The sequence below is a fragment of the Aulonocara sp. 'chitande type north' Nkhata Bay genome, linkage group LG7, assembly GCF_057382095.1.
Source record: "Aulonocara sp. 'chitande type north' Nkhata Bay isolate Kocher_YH1m ecotype deep benthic linkage group LG7, A_spYH_male_GT1.1, whole genome shotgun sequence".
Taxonomy (NCBI): domain Eukaryota; kingdom Metazoa; phylum Chordata; class Actinopteri; order Cichliformes; family Cichlidae; genus Aulonocara; species Aulonocara sp. 'chitande type north' Nkhata Bay.
This window is the reverse complement of record NC_141350.1, coordinates 36,315,678-36,336,394: the sequence shown is the minus strand read 5'-3', so window position 1 is coordinate 36,336,394 and position 20,717 is coordinate 36,315,678. Positions and strand designations below refer to the sequence as shown.

Sequence of the window (20,717 nt, the reverse complement as noted above, 5' to 3'; positions counted from 1 at the left end):
ATTGTTTTGTTGTAGTGCATTTTCTGCAAGTCTGTGTATTCAGTATAAGAAGTTTGCAGTTGACTGAGTGCCTGACAGAATAATATATTTCACAGGCAAGAGCAAAATGTTAATAGGGAACTGTTTACAAAACCTTAAAGAAGCCTCACAAATAAAAAATACAATAAGCGGAAAAAACAAGACAAAAATTGGGGTTTCAAGGGAATGTATGGTCTAGTTTTCTACATCGGTTCTAGGAACTGTGCATTTTTTCATTACAGTTTATTTCAGAACTAATTCTACTGCTGACAGCAGTGCAATAAAACACCATATTTAATGTCTCTGGAATCTTATTTTCATCTTTTTGATTTAATTTATATAGATTTCCTTAATAAACACTAGTTATCAGTCTCATCCAGGAACTTTGTAATTTCCACTGTACCTCTGTTGAAAGAAGGTACGGATATCCTTTGCCGCTTGGCATTAAAGTTATCAGTTACTTTCACTTTCCTACTGTCTTTTATATATTTTTTCTGAGATCACTGTTTCAATATATAAAATATGACTGGGGCTTTCTTAGTGGTAATTAAACTAATCAGGACATGTTTTTTTATGACTTAGTGCTTAAAATGAAGCTTAAAATATTGTTTGTGACTGTCCATCACAGTGTTTGTCTACCTTACGATGCTACAATGTTTCTAAAGTGAAGACTGCCACTCCACATGAAGGGAATACATGCGACATATGAAAGAAAGCTCAGACTAATTGACCCTTTGTCATCAGCAACCCACAGTAAGCAAAACATGTCAGATATGTAGTAAATCTGCTAATTGGCATTGGCAGATAAATCCATCATATATGTACTCACACTAATCATGTTATGGTTTCCTAAATATTCTATTCACCAGTTTAGTTATAATTTTGTTTTTATCTTTGTCAGGACCATGGACTAAACATATCTTGCCCATGGGCAAGTAAAACCTAATTTCGATACATATTTGTATTTTAAAGACTATCAAAGATACTAGATAAAAATAGAAATATGTTTTCAAAAATACATATATCATCTCCACTCCAGAAACATAACAGAAGTATACACACTGTAAAACCTCTATATGTACATGTACCCTTCATTCAATAAGGAGACCACCCTTTCAATATATAAACTATATAAAATATATGACACGGCTGGTTTCTTAGAATCCACTTTCTTTTTTGCCTCTAAAGAAAAAATAATAATCTAGACATTTTCAAGGCATAGGGGAGCTTGGTTCTTGCCTTAATGGACTTAGATGAAAAGGAGGATTGTGCAAAGGCTGAGTTTCTTTACTCTATATTCACACAGCACAGTTGATCCTAAAGCTTTGGTTATCTGTGCTGAGGAAAGTTGTTCAGAAGTTATCAGTGCTGAAAATGCAGCATAGTGAACTAAAACAAGATGAACAAGTCAAAGTTTATTTGTACTGTGATGCAAATGGACTCTGGTTCTTTCTGGATGACCAAGCTACTCAACGCCTGACTTACATACAGGTGTGTCAGCTTCCTCTACTATGTGTGTTAGCCTCCTGCCATCTGTGATGCCAACACTTGATGGATTTCTGTCAGCACCATCCACTGAAACACTATCTAATGTGTCATGCTCACACCCCATAGAAGTACATCTTTGATAATATTTTTTGCATCTTTGTGTGTTTTAATGGTTTGAGGGTTACTGGGAATGACCTGATTATTCTAGGTGACCAAGGTTTTAAAATCCAGAAATGTTACATAGGCAGTCCATGTGGACTCTTACCTTGCTATTGAAGTTGTTTCTAAAATTAATCAATGCCAAATTACTGCCAGATTTCACAAGTTTTCATGCAATTTAGGCCCTCAAACAGGCAATTATTTTGTCGAAATAATATTAAACTGAGCAGATACAATGGGGCCTTTACACTGTGAGTGCTCAGGCCTTAATGACAATAATATTCATAATAATAGAGACAATAATGAAAAGAAATGAAATTTGAAGGAAATTACAAATAGTCTTTTAAGGACTCATAGTGGCTCTGTGATTGGATGAAAACTGGACAACTTTTATGCTGTACTGCAGAGGTTACTAAGCAAACATTGAAGCACTTTCTCTAACAGACTGATTCAGCTCCCCTGCCACAAGGACAGACACGGAAAATTGTTTCATACTTGATACAATATCTCTATAATGCAACACATCTGTCTAGCAGACAGTCATCTGTACCCTGATGTTTAATTAATTTCAGCTTAGTTAAAACAGACACTTGTGAGCCAATTAATGCTTTACTATTAATTGCTTTACCACTTTTGTAGCCATTTGAAATGTTGTTTCTGCTGGAGTTACTGAAATATTTTACTTGCTATATAGTACATTAATTAGTGTATGTTTAACTTATTTAAGATGTTGTGTGTTGTAGCTAAAAAGAATTGACCAATCTGGGATAAATGAAGTACACAGTAAATATTTCTTCTTATGACATCTTATTATATATTAGCCACAGACCACACACAAACGTACGCATCACTGTGAGGATGGCAGAGGCAGTTGGCGGCATGAGCAGGCCATTGGTTGGCACACAGGTGTAGTTGCCAGAGTCCTCTGGGATCAGCCTGGAGATAAGTAGAGTCCCATCTACCATGATCTTCACTCGTGACTTTAGAGACCTTGAGAAAAACATCAGTATGAGAGCAAACCAGCTACTTTAGAATAAGAGGGAAATATTCTCTAGCACATTTTCAGAACATCAAAAGTGTAGGAGGGGTTTTTTTTTTTGTTATTATTAATATTGTTATTCACTGTTCTGTGCAGATGGAGGTTAAGGACATTTCATTTTATTTCAGTTAGAGTGAGAGGCAGTGTGCCCACTCATGTTATACATCCTTATATTTAAAGAGAAAGGAAAAAAAAGACAAACAAACAAATCCATCTAACAGGCTTGTGACTTTGGTGTTATGTTTAAGGGACCACCTTCAGCCACATTCACATTCACGTACTATAAGAAACTTGGATATTTCTTAGCACTACTGTTTTCCTCTTGCATTGAAGAAAAATAGCCAGTGCCACTGAATATTTTAGTTGTTTCAGTTTCATGTTAACAGAGAATCAATCGAAAAATGTGATATGGGTCACTGTCAGTGACCGCAAAGATTTATCGCCAATGCTGAAGGCCTACAGAGCTTTTCAAGCTCTTTTAACTCAATTATGAGGCTTTACGGCGCATTTACTGTATCAGTCAGTTGCAGCGGGGGCCAGCTTCTTTAGCAAACAAATCTCTATCAAACCCTCGGTATGTTAACTGCCTCAGGAACAGGCAGACACACAGAGGACAACCTGCAGAATAAAACTGGAGATGGTAAGAAGTTGTTTTTTACCATCTTACAGGACAAAATAAAACAAGAGGTCAAAGGTTTATTGGACGTACATTTCTTTATCGTCAATTTTATTCAGCAGCACTAGTGTCAAAACTAAAATATGCCATCAACTATGGAATGAATTGCTATGGAAAATAGACATATAGAGAATGTAGCCACATATTTACATTTCCTTATATTCGTTTTTTCCCAGGTTAAAAGTGTCAGCTTTAGTTTATCCTAAGGTGATTTACTTATGAAAAATGATAGATGTACAGGGCTCATTCAAAAAAATAAATTGTTTGCTTTTTGTTTGTTTGTTTTTTCATACATGGAATAATTAGCATTTTTAATTAGCAGTTTCTATTCTAATAACTCAACAAACACATTTAATATCCACGTTACTCTTGCTCTCTTAAGCTAATACTGCCCTGTTTGGCATCAATAACTTGTAGGTATTTTTGCACAATTATCCACCAGGCTCTTGTAAAATTTTCTGCCACTGCCACATGTAGATTTCAGTCAACTGTATTATGATAGAGGGCTTTTTTCATGTACAGCCCATTTAAATCCTCCTACAATGTAAAACAAACATAGCCAGCTCTATTTGTGACATCATTTCTGCTGAACGGCAACAAGATGATAACGTAGCTTTTAACCTGACTAGGCCTTTTCATAACTCTTCATCACTTCTCTTGCAGCCATTCCTTGGCTGATTTGCTTATTTGATGGGAACCATTATACCATCAAAGGGTACCCTTCAGGTTCAGTTTTAAACTACTTAATAAATTCATAATATCTTACACAGCAAAGATAATAACTGCTCATAACTGGGACTCAGAGACTCCCCAGTCCACAGCGACCCCAAATCATGACACTACACACAAATGTCCATAAGTGACATGCTCATCACATCACATTTGTGATGGTCACAGCATTTGTGACTTGACAAATCGACATTTGAGTTACCAGTCTGGAACACAGCAACCCAAAAAGCCAGGCATAAGAGTCTTGGTTTTGGCCTAATGTTACTTTTAGGCAGCCAAGTCTTTTCCTTGCACATCTCATCTGCAGGTCAGCACATGAACAGTAGCAAGAGTTTCCTGTAGGTCCTGGAATAAAGTCCAGGGGGTTCTTGGAGACTTCTTTTTCCATCAAACACTTTACTCTTGGGCTAAATTTGCTGGGGCAGCCATTCTTGTACAAAATCTTTTTAAGTCCCTTGCCAGACTCATAGGCACCCAAAACTTTTTTTCTGATTCCCTTACAGAGTTCTTTAGATCTTGACATGAGAGGACACACTTCAATAGCAAAGAAAACACCAGACTCTTGATGTCATACTTTTTAAATAAGACAGGTTCCAGCTCTCACTTCTAAAGAGTGTCCAATCATTGGCACCCAATCTGGAACACCTGATCCGAAATTTATGGATCTGAAGGTGTTACAGCTGTACGACTTTACTTTACTTACTGTTTCCACATGAATGACTTTACTTTTTGTAATTAATGCTGTGAACATGAAATAATTAGTTTGAGAATAGTGTCTTTCTTAAAAGGTACAAAGGTCAAAATACACTGAAAATATGACAAATTCAAAGGGATGTGTTGATTATTTATTTATTTTTTTTTGCCATGATTGCATCTTAAACCCAAACAACAGCATGAAATCTGAGTGTAAATGGAGAAATGAATATAGGAAATCTATTTTGGCACTGTCAAAAAGCACCTCACTATTTTTAACAAAGAAATGAAAAAAAAGGCTTATTTCCCACCATTAGTCATAGATAATCAGAATAATCCTCATACGCTCTACTCAGCTGTTAACAGCAATATATATCAGGTCCAAAAAGCCTCTCTGAATCTCCCCCCCACCAATTGAGATCTGGTTGAGTATTAACCTGAGTATAATGAACAGTAATACCTGTTTTAGAGAAATGCTCAAGGGGAGAAGTAATGCAAATTAAGCCCCCAACCTGCTCAACTGACCCTATCCCAGCCACTGTTTTTTAAGAGACTGTTCAATTGTCTGGTGCATGATATGCTGGCAATCATGAGCCATTCCCTGCTCACTCCATCTTCTCTCTGGCACAAAACAGAGCTTTTATGAAACCTCTCATAGAGAAAAGCTCATTTGGCGCTTTGCAGTTTTCAGGGCAATATCTTTTTTCTTCTTTTAAAGTGACACGACTGATGCTACTGCAACATCAGAATTTCTTCTCTTTTCTATTTTTATTTTATTTGTGTATTTTTCTTTGTGTTTGGAGACTACAACATAATGTTATCTTTTATTGTCCTTTACATAATTTGGGGGTAAAAAAATAAGTTAAAAACCATGAGATAAATGAAGTATTTTAGCCTATTTTTTGTCTTATAACATTGTGGTGAAATTGCACATTTACAAACACACAAAATATGCTGTTTCCAGTATTTACAAACTAATAACCTTCTGCATCTAACACCTGCCGAGATACATTTCTGATTCCACTGATTCATTATCTATCAGCTAACTTTTAACTTCATACCTTTTGACCAGCTGATACTAGAAAGAGAATTGGAGACTGAGGACAGTGCAGTGCAATATATGTTTTTTCCCTACTTTTAATCACTGTGCTCATTAATATTTAATGCCCAGTGCATATGAGGCATTAATTCATAAGAAAATAAACACTGATTTAGGAAACTTCAATGTGATACAATGTTGTTTTTCATATCAGCTAATGGGTGTTACCCTGTTGTCTACACCTGGACAAACATAGACAAGCCACACTAGTTAAGAAGAACTGCAGGTAAAATATGAAAACAGAGGCTAGTCTCTGACTTAAAATCCTTAGCACAAAATGTCAAGCCCCAAACAAGTAACCTCAGCGTGTGTGTGTGTGTTTCTTTTTTTCCTTATTTAAATTTCACATCTGAAGTAGCAAAAAAAAAAAAAAAAAAAAAATCCACCTTCTATCATCTCAGGAATATTTCTGGTGCACAGCTCACCCTCTCTCCTAGGCATATACCGAAGGAATAAAGCATTCTTTCATCACTAGCAGACTTGATTACTGCAAAGCGCTTTCAATTCTGGGCCAGCAAAGAAACCTTTTAGTTGTGAGTTCTTTAACGTGGCCCTTAGATCACCACAGGACTGTAAAAACAGTTTGTGCAGTCAATGTTACCTCAGAGTGAAAAGAAATCACTCAGTGCTCATTTTCGTTAATTCAGGTCTGTCTAGATGTTTCACTTGTATCTAGAAAACAACAAGTCAAGTCAGGTGCTTATATACTTATTCAACAGTATGTGGGGACGTGTGATTGGTCCATGATGAATTCTGAAGCATGACAACAACTGCAAATGCATAGCCTGAAAGACTATCTCCAGCTAGAAAAGGTGCCCTGAAGTAACTTGACAAATAAAAGCAATTCATGGTGTTATTTTTAAAAGCATTTCTTATTTTTGGCACTAAAAAGCTTGAGCACAGTGATGTGCATATTCTGGCAGACAAACCACAGATCACCTTAGACACTCCCACGGGACACTAAATACTCAGTTTTTATGAATAACAAAAAAAAACCTACAGGCTGTATTGGGTGTATTTTCCCTTGGTGCTGTTGCAGTTTTATAACAATTTTACATTTGCCTGGTAAATTTGTTGCTATATTAGTGCATGCAAACATTAGCTATTAAACTCAAAGAAACCATACTATGTATTGCATTTACCATGCATTATATGCAGCATCAATGAGGGTTTCATAATAAAGTGATCTTTGCATGAATGTATCCATGTTTCCAGATCAACAGAACGTATGGATCCACGTTTACCTGACATTTTTGAACTTGAGTGACAGGGGGTTTGAGTGCCTTATAAATAATTGAATGATAAAACATATAAAATTGATGACATCTTGCTGTAAATTTCATGAGCACATTTTGTGATCTCATGTATCCCTTTATTTAATGCAGAGTCTGAAGACTCGCCCTCATTCACCAAAATGTCAGTATATACCAACACGTACAAGATCTGCGCCTGTTTAATAAAGACACTCTGCAGACTGCATGTTAGTTATTGTCATGAAAGTATTCAATGAACTGACACAAGTAGATGTCAGACATACTTTTAAGGAATGTTCTGGATTTGTTAAACCCACAGAATTGGGCTTTTGTGTGCTATAATGCCTATTACTAAGATATACTGTAGGAGGAGGTGAGGTTAAGCTTCTGGTAAATTTTCAATACAGTCACTATAAAGTAAATCTCATCTCTTGTACAACCTGCCCAACATGTTGGGTTCTTTTTCCTTTTTTAAAAAAAATTTAAATTAAAGATTTAATGTGACAAATCTCAGTAATCCGCTTTTTGTGATTTTCCTTTTTTTATGATGCAAAAGATAATGAAGGCAATCTTGAACAAAAAGCACAAAATTCGATTTACGTAACAACCACTAAGCTTTTCCAACATTCTCGGAAAAAAAAGAAAAGAAAAAAGGATAATAATCAAAATGGTAGTTCACTCACTCTATGTGATAGACATTTTCTCCACCTTTTTCCCACACGTATGTCATGTTGGGGGGATCTGCCACTGCCTGGCACTGGAGATGTGCATCTTGGGACATATTCAGAGAGGTGTTTTTGGGAGGTATGACAATGACAGGCGGACCTGGAGATGCAGGATACAAAAAGGCTGAGTGCAGGGTATAATAATAAAGATTTCCTTTTTTTTTGTCTCTATAGTTATTAAATAAATAACCTAAAAATCTAAGAAACAGTGTCAGTTTGGCAGAGGACACAAAAAATTAATAAATTACATAAGTACAATTCCTTTGTATCTAGATGAATAAATTCACCTCATACAAATAACAGTTTTAACAGATTTCTCTTTCTCAATACTCATCCTCACAATATGTCCCTTATCTACACTAGGTGTCGTATTCTCCTTTTACTTTAATGACTATTTTGCCAAAAAAAAAACTGAATTGGAAGGACCTCTTAGGAAAGAGCTGCAATATAATCAAATAATGATAAAAGACTCAAATAGATTGTTGCATCTATTCTAGTATATTGCATTCTCTTTTAATTAAATTATACTTACTGTAACCTTCACTATCTTACACCTTTTTTATGATGCAACAAAAGACAGTATATTGCTCAAGTATTAAAAAATACTTAAGCGTGATATAAAAGATGCCTTATATGTTTCAGTACAACATAAATACATCAGTAGCTCAGTATTATCCTTTAACATTACGCTGGACTACAGTATTCTTCTTGTAGAGGAGTATAGTATGTTGTATTCCTTTTGTTTTAGCTGGTCTCAGAGCAAAACCTGTTTTACCCTCCTTGAGACATCTACTAATTTCTTACATTCCCTTAAAAATCGTATTATTCATAGGAGAGAAAAAAATGAAATAGTCTGTGATGCAAAATATCAATCTAATAAATATCAGAATGAATTATTCATGAAATGCATGGTAGCGAAAGACACAACCACAGATAAAGTGGGAAACAACTGGATATTTAATGGTTAAATAGGTTGTATATTGGTGAAACGTAATAACAACAAAAATAGATGCTAAAACCTAATAAAAGAAACAAAATACAACACAGCAAAAGTTGAATTGTAAGAAGTAGATGTTTACTGAGAAATGAAAATAAAATCCAACTTAATACCCCATTGGCTTTTCAAACATTTCTTTTAACCGTAACACTAAAATATACAAAACATTCTGCGATGTTGCAGCGGTCCCCATCATGTCTTTGCTTGACCAGACATGTCACATACACTGTATTTATACATCTTTTACATTCTTTATGAGCAGCCCTTTGTCTCTCTCCAAGGTCTGCTGGGTCCTTGTTCAGAAACCAAAGTACGTACTTACTTAAAAATTTATATTCTCAATATGTGCCGTACAGGTGATAAGTTGGAGTATAGACTTCACCTGTTATTAGTAACTAATTTGTCAAGACACTATTTTGTAGAAATAGTAAACACAGCTCAGATTGTGCATATGTGAGGCCAGTGCTTAAACATTTTTAGTGAAGTAAAAAATTATGACATCAATATATCTGACAAAAATCCATACATGCAGAGTATATACAGTATATAGAGTACAAGGGTGCTCTATAGATGCACAGATGCCCTAAACTAAGAGTATAGGCAATTACTAGAATATTTTCTGTGATGGTTAATGTATCAGTATGCATAAGCACTTCATATTTTAGCATTAAAAATATAATTTTAATTAATTACTGTTGTTATCTCTTAATTTTCAAATTTACTGTTTTACAAAAGAAGCAGAAAAAAATTGTTAAGGACATTATTATTTTTTGATTAAGATGGCAAACTACAGATATTTACTTGCATTCCTGAATAGATAAATTAGTTTTAGTGGTTGAATGATATACTTGTCAGAGAAGTCCAGTGTGCTGGCTCAAATGTGGGTTTAAGAACATGATTTAATTGGTTTGTTATTTGTATAGTAAATAAAAATATATATATGTTTCTTAATTTTAAATGAGCTTTTTACAGCTTTCTGAAACATTTGCATTTTTTTTTGTTTTTAATGATAGGTAGTGTTAGTCACTGTATGTAAGTGCAGTACATTAAAATTTTACTGACAAAAGACAATTAAGGTATCATTACTTTACTATTTAAGAATGAATCAGAACCACTCTACTAGACAAACTATGTAAAAAATCTTTGCAGAGTTACCCCAAGCATCTTTTAATGTATATGTAATATGTTTTGTTCTGTTTTCATGCCATTGCACACTGGAAACATTAACTATACATAACGTTTCTGGTTCTGAAAAGTGGAGCCAATGCAAAACTGCCTTAACCAGTGTTCTTTCTAAGGAGGAAGTGACTCCTCTGTCTGGAGAAAGAATTTATAAATAGGATGTCATACAGTATATATATATATCATATGCAATTCATATATGACAAAATTAGCCAACATTTGACTAAATCTGTAACTTCACTGATGAGTGAATGCTGTTTAGTATATAAAGTATGGTTCCACTTGTGGTAAAAGGAAGATGAGGTTTGGTATACTTTAGAGCAGGTCTATGTTTTGATTGACAAGTATGAGCACAGAGTGCCCTCAAAAATCTGAGCTATCTTATGTCTTAAATGTTTAACTCAAAGCTTCAAGAGTGACTTTCCAAACTAATGGGAGACCTCACAGAGGCTGCATCCATCACTTATCTGTAGTCTATGACCTGACACCATATACACCAATAAATCAGTCAGTCTCTAGCTTCCTAAGGTTATAATGGTTGACTGGATCTTTTAACACATGAGGGTTTCTACAATGACTCTTTTGAAGCCTTTAGTTGTGGTGACAAATGTGCTAATACAAACCAAACCAAAAGTCAAAAAGAAAAACAGTGTGTACACCAAAGAAACTGAAAGGAATTTGTCAAACGCAGCTATTTTAGTACCATTACAATGTTACATTTATCTCTTCCCTGAGCCACTCCAAACTTGTATTAACATGTGTGCTCTTTGCACAGAGCTAATAAAAAAGTTCTAACACCACATGTCTTATATACATATATAAACAAGATCATAATCATTACAGCGCTCATTACTGAACAAGTTTATAATCATAAATGCATGACATATATGCAAGAGTGAGTGTTTAGAGGTTACTTAAGGCTTTTAGTTTGATTCCATCCAGATCAGCTATTAGTCAGTAATCCATCCATGTGGCAATGCTTCAGAGGAATGCAGCCAAAGCTCAGATAATGTGACTTAGAGCCGTACGTGCTCATGATTATTATTTTAAATGTGGCCACTGCATCTGTGAGATTCCAAAATTAAGTGAAGCCTCAACAAGACTTTTTGCCAAAACAAAAATTATTTCCCCATACACCATGCTACAGATGAATCCTGGTCCTCCAGAGGAAAATCAGCAGTAGGAGTTGGAGTAGGAGTACAGAAGAAGTCAGAAATATATTCCACAGTGTATTACGCAGTGGTGTGTTGGTGTAATCCAATGATATACAGTAACCTATTTGCATATTTTACATGCATTTCTCCCTAAACTGGACGGTAGAGCTATGATTTGAAAACATCTTTGTAATTTTCACGTGTGTGAACACCTGCATGTATTACAAGCAATTAGAAACAATTATTATCAGAAGAAAAGTTTCTTTTTCAAAATAAGAACTAATTATGCATTTTATTCATAAAAGAAAGAGAAATTAAAATACATATACACATATACATATATATATATACATATATATATACATATACATATATATATATATACACACATACATATATATATATACACACATATATGTATATATATACACACGTATATATACACATATACATATATATACACACACATATATATACACATATACATATATATATATGTGTGTATATATATATATATATGTGTGTATATATATATATATGTGTGTATATATATATACATATATATATATATATACACACATATATATATATATATATATACACACACATATATATATATATATACACACACATATATATATATATATACACACATATATATATATATATATACACACATATATACATATATATATATATATATATATATATATATATATATATATATATGTCTTAGCCGATATGAAGGAATTGGCAAGAATACCAGAGGTGCAAAACACCAGCTACTGGTAGACAGAACAATCAGCCGAGACTGCAAGACCAGACTGACCAACCTGTGCACTGCCTGGATTGATTACAAGAAGGCCTATGACTCAATGCCCCACAGCTGGATACTGGAATGCCTAGAATTGTACAAGATCAATGGGACCCTAAGAGCCTTCATCAGGAACTCAATGGGGATGTGGCGTACAACACTAGAGGCCAACTCCAAGCCCATAGCACAAGTTACCATCAAGTGCGGGATCTACCAAGGAGATGCTCTGTCCCCACTGCTGTTCTGCATAGGCCTGAACCCCCTCAGTGAGATCATTAACAAGACTGGCTACGGATACCGACTACGGAACGGAGCAGTTGTCAGCCACCTCCTGTACATGGATGACATCAAGCTGTATGCCAAGAGTGAACGAGACATCGATTCACTGATCCACACTACCAGGCTATACAGCAATGACATTGGAATGTCGTTCGGACTGGAGAAGTGTAGTCGGATGGTAACAAAGAGAGGGAAGGTAGTCAGAACTGAGGGGATTGAACTACCAGAAGGCAACATTGCAGACATAGAGGACAGTTACAAGTACTTGGGGATCCCGCAGGCAAATGGGAACCATGAAGAGGCCGCTAGAAAGGCTGCAACCACCAAGTACCTGCAGAGGGTCAGGCAAGTCCTGAGGAGTCAGCTGAATGGTAAGAACAAGATCCGGGCCATCAACACATACGCCCTGCCCGTGATCAGGTACCCTGCTGGGGTAATAGGCTGGCCAAAGGAGGAGATAGAAGCCACTGACATAAAGACAAGAAAGCTCCTGACCATGCATGGAGGGTTTCACCCCAAGTCCAGCACCCTGAGGCTGTACGCTAAGCGGAAGGAAGGGGGCCGGGGACTGGTGAGTGTCAGCACCACAGTCCAGGATGAGACAAGGAACATCCAAGAATACATTGGGAAGATGGCCCCAACTGACCGAGTGCTCAGTGAATACCTCAGGCAGCAGAAACCCAAGAAAGAGGAGGGAGACGAGGAACCATCATGGAAGGACAGGCCCCTGCACGGTATGTACCACCGGCAGATAGAGGAGGTGGCTGATATCCAGAAATCCTACCAGTGGCTGGACAAAGCTGGACTGAAAGACAGCACAGAGGCACTAATCATGGCAGCACAAGAACAAGCTCTGAGTACAAGATCCATAGAGGCTGGGGTCTATCACACCAGGCAAGACCCCAGGTGCAGGCTGTGTAAAGATGCCCCAGAGACAATCCAGCACATAACAGCAGGGTGCAAGATGCTAGCAGGCAAGGCATACATGGAACGCCATAACCAAGTGGCCGGCATAGTGTACAGGAACATCTGTGCCGAGTATAACCTAGAAGTCCCGAGGTCAAAATGGGAGATGCCCCCAAGGGTGGTGGAGAATGACCGAGCTAAGATCCTGTGGGACTTCCAGATACAGACGGACAAAATGGTGGTGGCTAACCAACCGGACATAGTGGTGGTAGACAAACAGAAGAAGACGGCCGTAGTGATCGATGTAGCGGTTCCGAATGACAGCAATATCAGGAAGAAGGAACACGAGAAGCTGGAGAAATACCAAGGGCTCAGAGAAGAGCTCGAGAGGATGTGGAGGGTGAAGGTAACGGTGGTCCCCGTGGTAATCGGAGCACTAGGTGCTATTCTGCCCTCACTGCTACACTGGATACAGTTATGCAGATAGATAAACTCCTCGACAACTGACAGGTGTATCGTCCCTTTTATTGACGCTGCCTTCAATTATCAACAGAGTGAAACTACAAACAGAAGAAATAAGCAATATTCAGCCTATATATTCACACGATAATGCAAATCAGTTGGCTAAACTAGCTAACATTGGAAAGAAAGTAAATCTGAATACAGTACACCTTTAACCATAAAAGTGCATAAATAATAGCAAATATAGTTGCATTAACTCTTGTTCAACTTAAATACTCACAAGCGATGCTTTCTGTAAAACAACGAAGAGGATGGATGCAGATGTTTATCTGAACAACATGCTGAGTCAGTCTTTTCTCAAAGTGTGCTGCATTACTAACTCTACAGCTAATAACAAACAAATCTTGGCATGAAAGAACTGTAGCGACTCTTGCTGGTGGGAAGAAGAACTACACCAGCACACTCCCCGTCTGACATCTATTGGATGTCATCACCATCTTTAAGGATCAATGTCTCTATTAGTATTTCGCAGCAGGAGTACAGTCTCTGTCACTGGTCTTAAGAAGGTTTTAGATATTCCTCCAGAAGTGACCTTTACCTCAATCTTTCTGACATGTCCGTCTTGGCTAGGAAAGGTCTCAACAACCACCCCCATGGGCCAGTGGTTTCTTTTAGCTCGACTGTCCTTTAGAAGAACTAGATCTCCCTTTTGAAGGTTTTGACTCACAGATTGCCATTTTCTTCGCTCTTGGAGTGTCGGCAGGTACTGTGTTTTCCAACGGTGCCAGAAGACATTTGAAAGATGTTGCACTTGTCTCCATTGGCGTCCGAACATATCTTTATTGTCAAAGTGTCCGGGTGGTGTAGGTGGTAATCCAGTTTTCTGCGTAAGGAGGGTAGCAGGCGTAAGAAGAAGGGGGCAATCTGGATCTGCTGAGACTGGTAGTAGCGGTCGAGAGTTTACAATAGCGGTTACCTCTGCTAGAAGGGTAACGAGAACCTCATGGGTCAACAGGCGAACTGAGTTGACAGTTAGCATAGAGTCCAGTATGCGCTTCACGATGCCGATCATGCGCTCCCAACTTCCTCCCATATGAGAACTATGAGGAGGGTTGAAGATCCATGTGCATTCATTCTTGGATAAAAAGTCTTGAATTTCCTGGTTACCGCAGTGTTTTGAAGTTATTCCGAGCTCCTTGCACGCTCCCAGAAAGTTGGTCCCACAGTCGGACCTCAGCTGCTTTACTGGTCCTCGGATAGAGATGAATCGTCTCAGAGCATTGATAAAACTAGACGACTCCATCGTCTCGATGACCTCAACATGAATGGCCCTGATGCCCAAGCAGGTGAAGATGACGGCCCAGCGTTTGCTGCTAGCAAGGCCTCCTCTTGTTCTCCGAGAGCTTATTGTCCACGGTCCAAAGACGTCAACTCCGACGTAAGTGAACGGGGGGCAGACTGTCACACGATCGATGGGTAAGTCTGACATTTTTTGCGTTTCTGTGTTCCACCTGAGCTTGCGGCAAATTACACAGTGGTGGATGACTGAACTGATGCTCCGTTTCCCACCAACAATCCAGAAGCCAGCGGATCTCATGGCTCCCTCTGTGAAATGGCGCCCCTGGTGCTGCACCTGTTGGTGGTAGTGTCGGATTAGTAAAGTAGTTAAATGGTGGTTGCCTGGGATGATAATGGGGTGTGCTTCGTCGCTTTCCATGCTGGCTTGTGAAAGGCGACCACCAACCCTGAGACAGTCTGCATTGTCTTTGAAAGGAGAGAGTTTTCTGAGAAGGCTCTGTTTTGGAATGTCTTTTTGGGCTTGAAGACATGTGAAGATGTCAGGGTAAACCTCGTGTTGAAGACCACTCAGAACAACGCTCTTTGCCTTACTGTAATCTTCTGGACTAAGACTTTTGCAGATATGCCAGCCATGACACCCTTTTGGGGGAGTGCTATTCCTGTAACACCTTGCAATATGAATGAGCCTTGCTATTGCTCTCAACAGTGACCCCCAAGTAGAGAAAGACGCAAATCGTCTCGTTTCGAGGAAAGAAGCCACGACATTGGTTGAAAGTGATGTCACTGTTGGACGGATCTCAGGATCTGATTCAGGATTGACTAGTTCAAAGGTATGTTTAGTCACTTCAGGAGTTGCTCTCAGTAGGTAATCTGGTCCTTTGAGCCATGTGCTTGATGAGAGTGCACTAGCTGGGATTGATCTTGAAGCTATGTCGGCTGGGTTAAGCTCTGTTGGAACGTAGTTCCACTGCTCTGGGTTGGACGATTTTCGAATCCTCTGTATGCGATTGCATACATAGACGTAGAATCGTCTGGATTCATTCTGTATGTATCCAAGTACCACTCTGCTGTCTGTGAAAAATCTTGTAGAATGGAAGGGAACATCAATTTCCTCTGTGATAATGTCAGCAATCTCGACAGCAAGAACAGCTGCACATAGCTCGAGCCTGGGGATTGTTATTTCTTGCTGCGGTGCGAGTTTTGCTTTGCCAAACATGAATCCCAGTTCATTGTTGCCTTCTGAGTCTGTTAGCTTGACATAGGCTACTGCAGCGATAGCTTTTGTAGACGCGTCACAGAATATACAGAGCTCCCTTTTTTCTGCACCATTGAAGGATATAGAGGTGTACATTCTCGGTATTCTGACTTCTTCGAGAAGTTTCAGGGACTCTTTCCATGCACTCCACTCTTGGAGCAACTTTTCTGGGAGTGGATCATCCCATTGACATATGTCTGTGGAAAGTTCTCTAAGGAGAGCTCTGCCTTTGATGCTGACCGGAGCTGCAAACCCGAGAGGGTCAAACAGACTGTTGACAACTGAAAGTACCCCTCTGCGGGTATAGGGCTTCTCAGCAGTGGACGCTTGAAACGTGAATTTGTCTGTTGCAATGTCCCAGCTTATTCCAAGGCTTCTTTGCATAGGTAGAATGTCAGCTCCTAAGTCGAGGTCTTTTAGACCTTTGGCTAGATCGTTTTTGTGGAATGCCTTCATTACGTCCACGTCGTTGGATGCAATCTTGTGTAGCCTCAGATTAGATGAAGCCATAGTGTCTTGAGCGTTTTGCATAACAACAATGGCATCAGTACTTGATTGGAAGGAGGCAAGACAATCATCTACGTAAAAATGTCGTTCCACCAGATGTTGTGTAGTGATGTCTTGCTTGTCTCGGTCCTCTGATGCCCTTCTGAGTCCGTAAGTTGCAACCGCGGGCGACGGGCTGTTGCCAAAGACATGTACAGTCATTCTGTATTCCACGATCGGTTGATCCATGTCATTGTTTTGGTGCCAGAGGAATCTCAAAAAGTTCCGGTGGTCCTCCCTGACCACGAAGCAATGGAACATTTGTTTGATATCGGCTGTGACTGCCACCTTTTCTTCACGGAGTCGCATCAACACACCCAACAAGCTATTGTTGAGGTTGGGCCCAGTAAGAAGAACATCGTTGAGGGATACTCCATTGTGTTGTGCGCTTGAGTCGAAGACAATGCGTATTTGTTCCGGTTTGCGCGGGTGGTACACGCCGAAGAAGGGGAGGTACCAGCACTCTTCTTCTTTAGTGAGTGGTGGCGCTATCTCAGCGTGGCCATTGTCAAACAAAGTTTGCATAAAGTCTGTAAACTGACCTTTTACCTGAGGGCGTTTGCTCAGCATGTGGCGTACTGATGTAAGGCGTTGCATAGCCTGCCGCTTATTGTTCGGCAGCCGTGGCCTGGGTGAACGAAAAGGTAGCGGCGCGACCCAACTGTTAGCACTGTCCTGGTAGACTTCCTTATCCATTATCTGTAAAAAGGCCCTTTCCTCCTGTGAGTAGCCGAGGCTCTCGTCCAAACTTGTTTGTTTGAAAACTGTTTCTCCAATCGAAGAGTGCTTTCTTCGCATTGGGGTGTTGACCTTGTTGTAGCCTTGCGAGTTGAAACTTTCCTTTACCTGAATGGCATTTTTGCATGGAAGGAAGTGACTTGGACGACCATTGTCTAAGATGTTCGTTTTGAAAATGTTAGCACGCACGGGTTTGTGAGCTCCACCCAGGCAAACGTTGCCAATGATCACCCATCCAAGAGCTAGCTTCTGTGCAAATGGCGCATTTGGAGGTCCATTGCGCTGGTCGAGAACTTTGTGTGCTTGAATAACGTCCCTTCCAATGAGCAGCAGGATCTGAGCACTCTGGTCGAGAGCCGGGATTTCGGTTGCGATTTCCTGAAGGTGGGTGTGGTTTCGAGCAGCTTCAGCTGTGGGAATCTCACTGCGATTGTCGGGTAGCATATCACACTCGATAAGTGTCTGGAGCTCAAGACGTGACGTGCAATCTGCCGATTCCACAATGAAGTTAAAAGCTCTCCTCCCTGTCACTTCCTCCAATCCAGCACAGGTTCTCAATTTATATGGAAATGAGTTCCTTGTGATGCCAAATGTGTCAAAAACCGATGATTTTGCGAGTGACCTGTTGCTTTGGTCGTCTAGGATGGCATAGGCCTTAAGTTTCTTTTCAGGTGAGTTCTTTGGGTAAATGAACACAAGGCAGATCTTGGCACATGAGTGACTTTCAAATTCACTTCCACATACTTGTGTGCATGTCGAGATAGCTGTGGGCCGTGCTGCATTGCGCTCCCCGCCGTCAACTGTTACCGGCTCTGCAATAGTAGCTGTCGCAGTAGTCGTTGATGCCAGTCCCGGATGAAGAGCTGTAATGTGTAATTTTGAATCACATTCTGTACAATGTATTTCTGACTTACATGTCTTTGCCTGGTGGTTTGTAGAAGCACAGCATCTGAAGCATATCATGTTTTTCTTGAGATAGGCCTTTCGCTCCTCCAGTGGCATTTCCCTGAATGCTCTGCATTTTTTGAGAGCATGAGGTCTTTTGTGGATAGGACATTCCTTATTTGGGTCCTCAATGTTTGTAGGAGTTGATTTCGGCTCCGTACTGACAACTTCGGTTCTGATGACTGAGATAGGTTCTCTTTTAGCGTGTTTTTCGTAAAGTTTATTCGTCTTTGAAAGGGCAGGAGGAGGCGGCACAGACTGCCTAAAGCTGGGGTCGTTGCGCATTTTTGCTTCTCTACTGATGAAGGCCACAAATGCAGAGAATGGTGGAAATGACACGCAATGGTCCTCTTTGTATTTAGAACCATAGTTCATCCATTTTTCTTGCATAGCATAGGGGAGTTTTTCCACCACTGGATTAATGCCTCTCGCTGTATCGAGGTAGAGTAGACCTGGAATGTAACCTTCACTCTTTGCGGCATCTATTTCTAGGAGCAGGTCCTGTAGTTCTCTCAACAGTTGTGGATCTTTGTATGAGATTTTTGGGAAACGGTCCAATCTGTCGAGCAGTGCGTTCTCTATAGCTTCGGGGGAGCCGTAGCACTCATTTAATCTTTCCCACACCTTAGCAAGTCCTTCAGAGGGATTGTTAATATGCACAGCTCTTAAACGATATGCATATTGCACTGATTCTGTGCCAAGCCATTTAATCAGCAAATCCAGTTCCTCACTGGCCGTTAGGTTTAAGTCACAAATTGCATTCTCAAACGAAGATTTCCATCCCCAGTAATCTCCTGCCTTGTCACTGAACCTTCGGAGGCCACCGGTGAGTAAGTCGCGTCTTGCAAGAAACCTGGCTATGTCAGAAATGTTTCCTTGTTGCATGCTCACCTTATGTTCAAATCTCGGTGAAGTACCTGGTGACATTTTCTGCATTAATTTCGGAGACTGGGAAACGTTTTCTCCTTTGTCAGTACTCAGAGGTTGAAGGACATATTCCTTTAAGGTGTCCGACCTGGTTGGCTCTTGTTTTGGCGTGAGGAATGTGACATTTGGTGCAGGCATTGAATTATACTCGGTATGGCCAATTGGGCTTGTGCTGTCTTTGATGATGAGCTGGTCTTTCACATAGTTAAAGGTGCGTTCCAAAGTGTCAACCCTTTGAGGTACACTCACGTGTTCTTCTTCAAGATCATTGACTGCTGTTTCAAAAACTATTGCTTCGGCGTGTGCCGCTTCCGCGTCACGTTCTTGTTGGAGGGCTTGTAATGTGGCCTCTAGACGTGTTTCCTCTACTTTAAGCTCTGCTTTCTTAACTTGCATTTCGATTTCCTTTTTAGCATATTCGGCTCTTTTGCGTGCTGCTTCAGCTTTGGCTCGAGCGTTTAGGGCGGCCATACTGGCAGATGACCTACTTGTACCCTTTGACCCATATGATTTCTCTGAACGGACAGATGATGCTTTATCTTGTCTTGCTTCAGACATGGTTGATGTAGCTGAGTTGACGTAACATCCAAAGGTTGTCTTGTAGAAGGACGCTTTTTCACTATTCTGCCCTCACTGCTACACTGGATACAGTTATGCAGATAGATAAACTCCTCGACAACTGACAGGTGTATCGTCCCTTTTATTGACGCTGCCTTCAATTATCAACAGAGTGAAACTACAAACAGAAGAAATAAGCAATATTCAGCCTATATATTCACACGATAATGCAAATCAGTTGGCTAAACTAGCTAACATTGGAAAGAAAGTAAATCTGAATACAGTACACCTTTAACCATAAAAGTGCATAAATAATAGCAAATATAGTTGCATTAACTCTTGTTCAACTTAAATACTCACAAGCGATGCTTTCTGTAAAACAACGAAGAGGATGGATGCAGATGTTTATCTGAACAACATGCTGAGTCAGTCTTTTCTCAAAGTGTGCTGCATTACTAACTCTACAGCTAATAACAAACAAATCTTGGCATGAAAGAACTGTAGCGACTCTTGCTGGTGGGAAGAAGAACTACACCAGCACAGGTGCGGTGACTCCCAAGCTAGGCGAGTGGCTCCAGCAGATCCCGGGAATAACATCGGAGATCTCTGTCCAGAAGAGCGCAGTCCTGGGAACAGCTAAGATACTGCGCAGGACCCTCAAGCTCCCAGGCCTCTGGTAGAGGACCCGAGCTTGAAGGATAAACCGCCCGCAGGGGCGTGCTGGGTGTTTTTTTATGTATTTCCAAGTCCAGCACCCTGAGGCTGCACGCTAAGCG

At 39.7% G+C, this 20,717-nt stretch overlaps 1 protein-coding gene across 1 annotated transcript in view; it reads right to left on the bottom strand.

The window, feature by feature from the left end:
- Positions 1-20,717, bottom strand: part of igsf9a (immunoglobulin superfamily, member 9a) — a 75,061-nt gene that overhangs the window by 27,194 nt on the left and 27,150 nt on the right. The window contains exons 8-9 of the mRNA XM_086300238.1: positions 7,838-7,979; positions 2,510-2,655 (exon numbers count right to left, since the gene is read on the bottom strand). Coding sequence (XP_086156364.1) covers positions 2,510-2,655; positions 7,838-7,979 — 288 coding nt within the window. The remainder of the gene's footprint in view (positions 1-2,509; positions 2,656-7,837; positions 7,980-20,717) is intronic.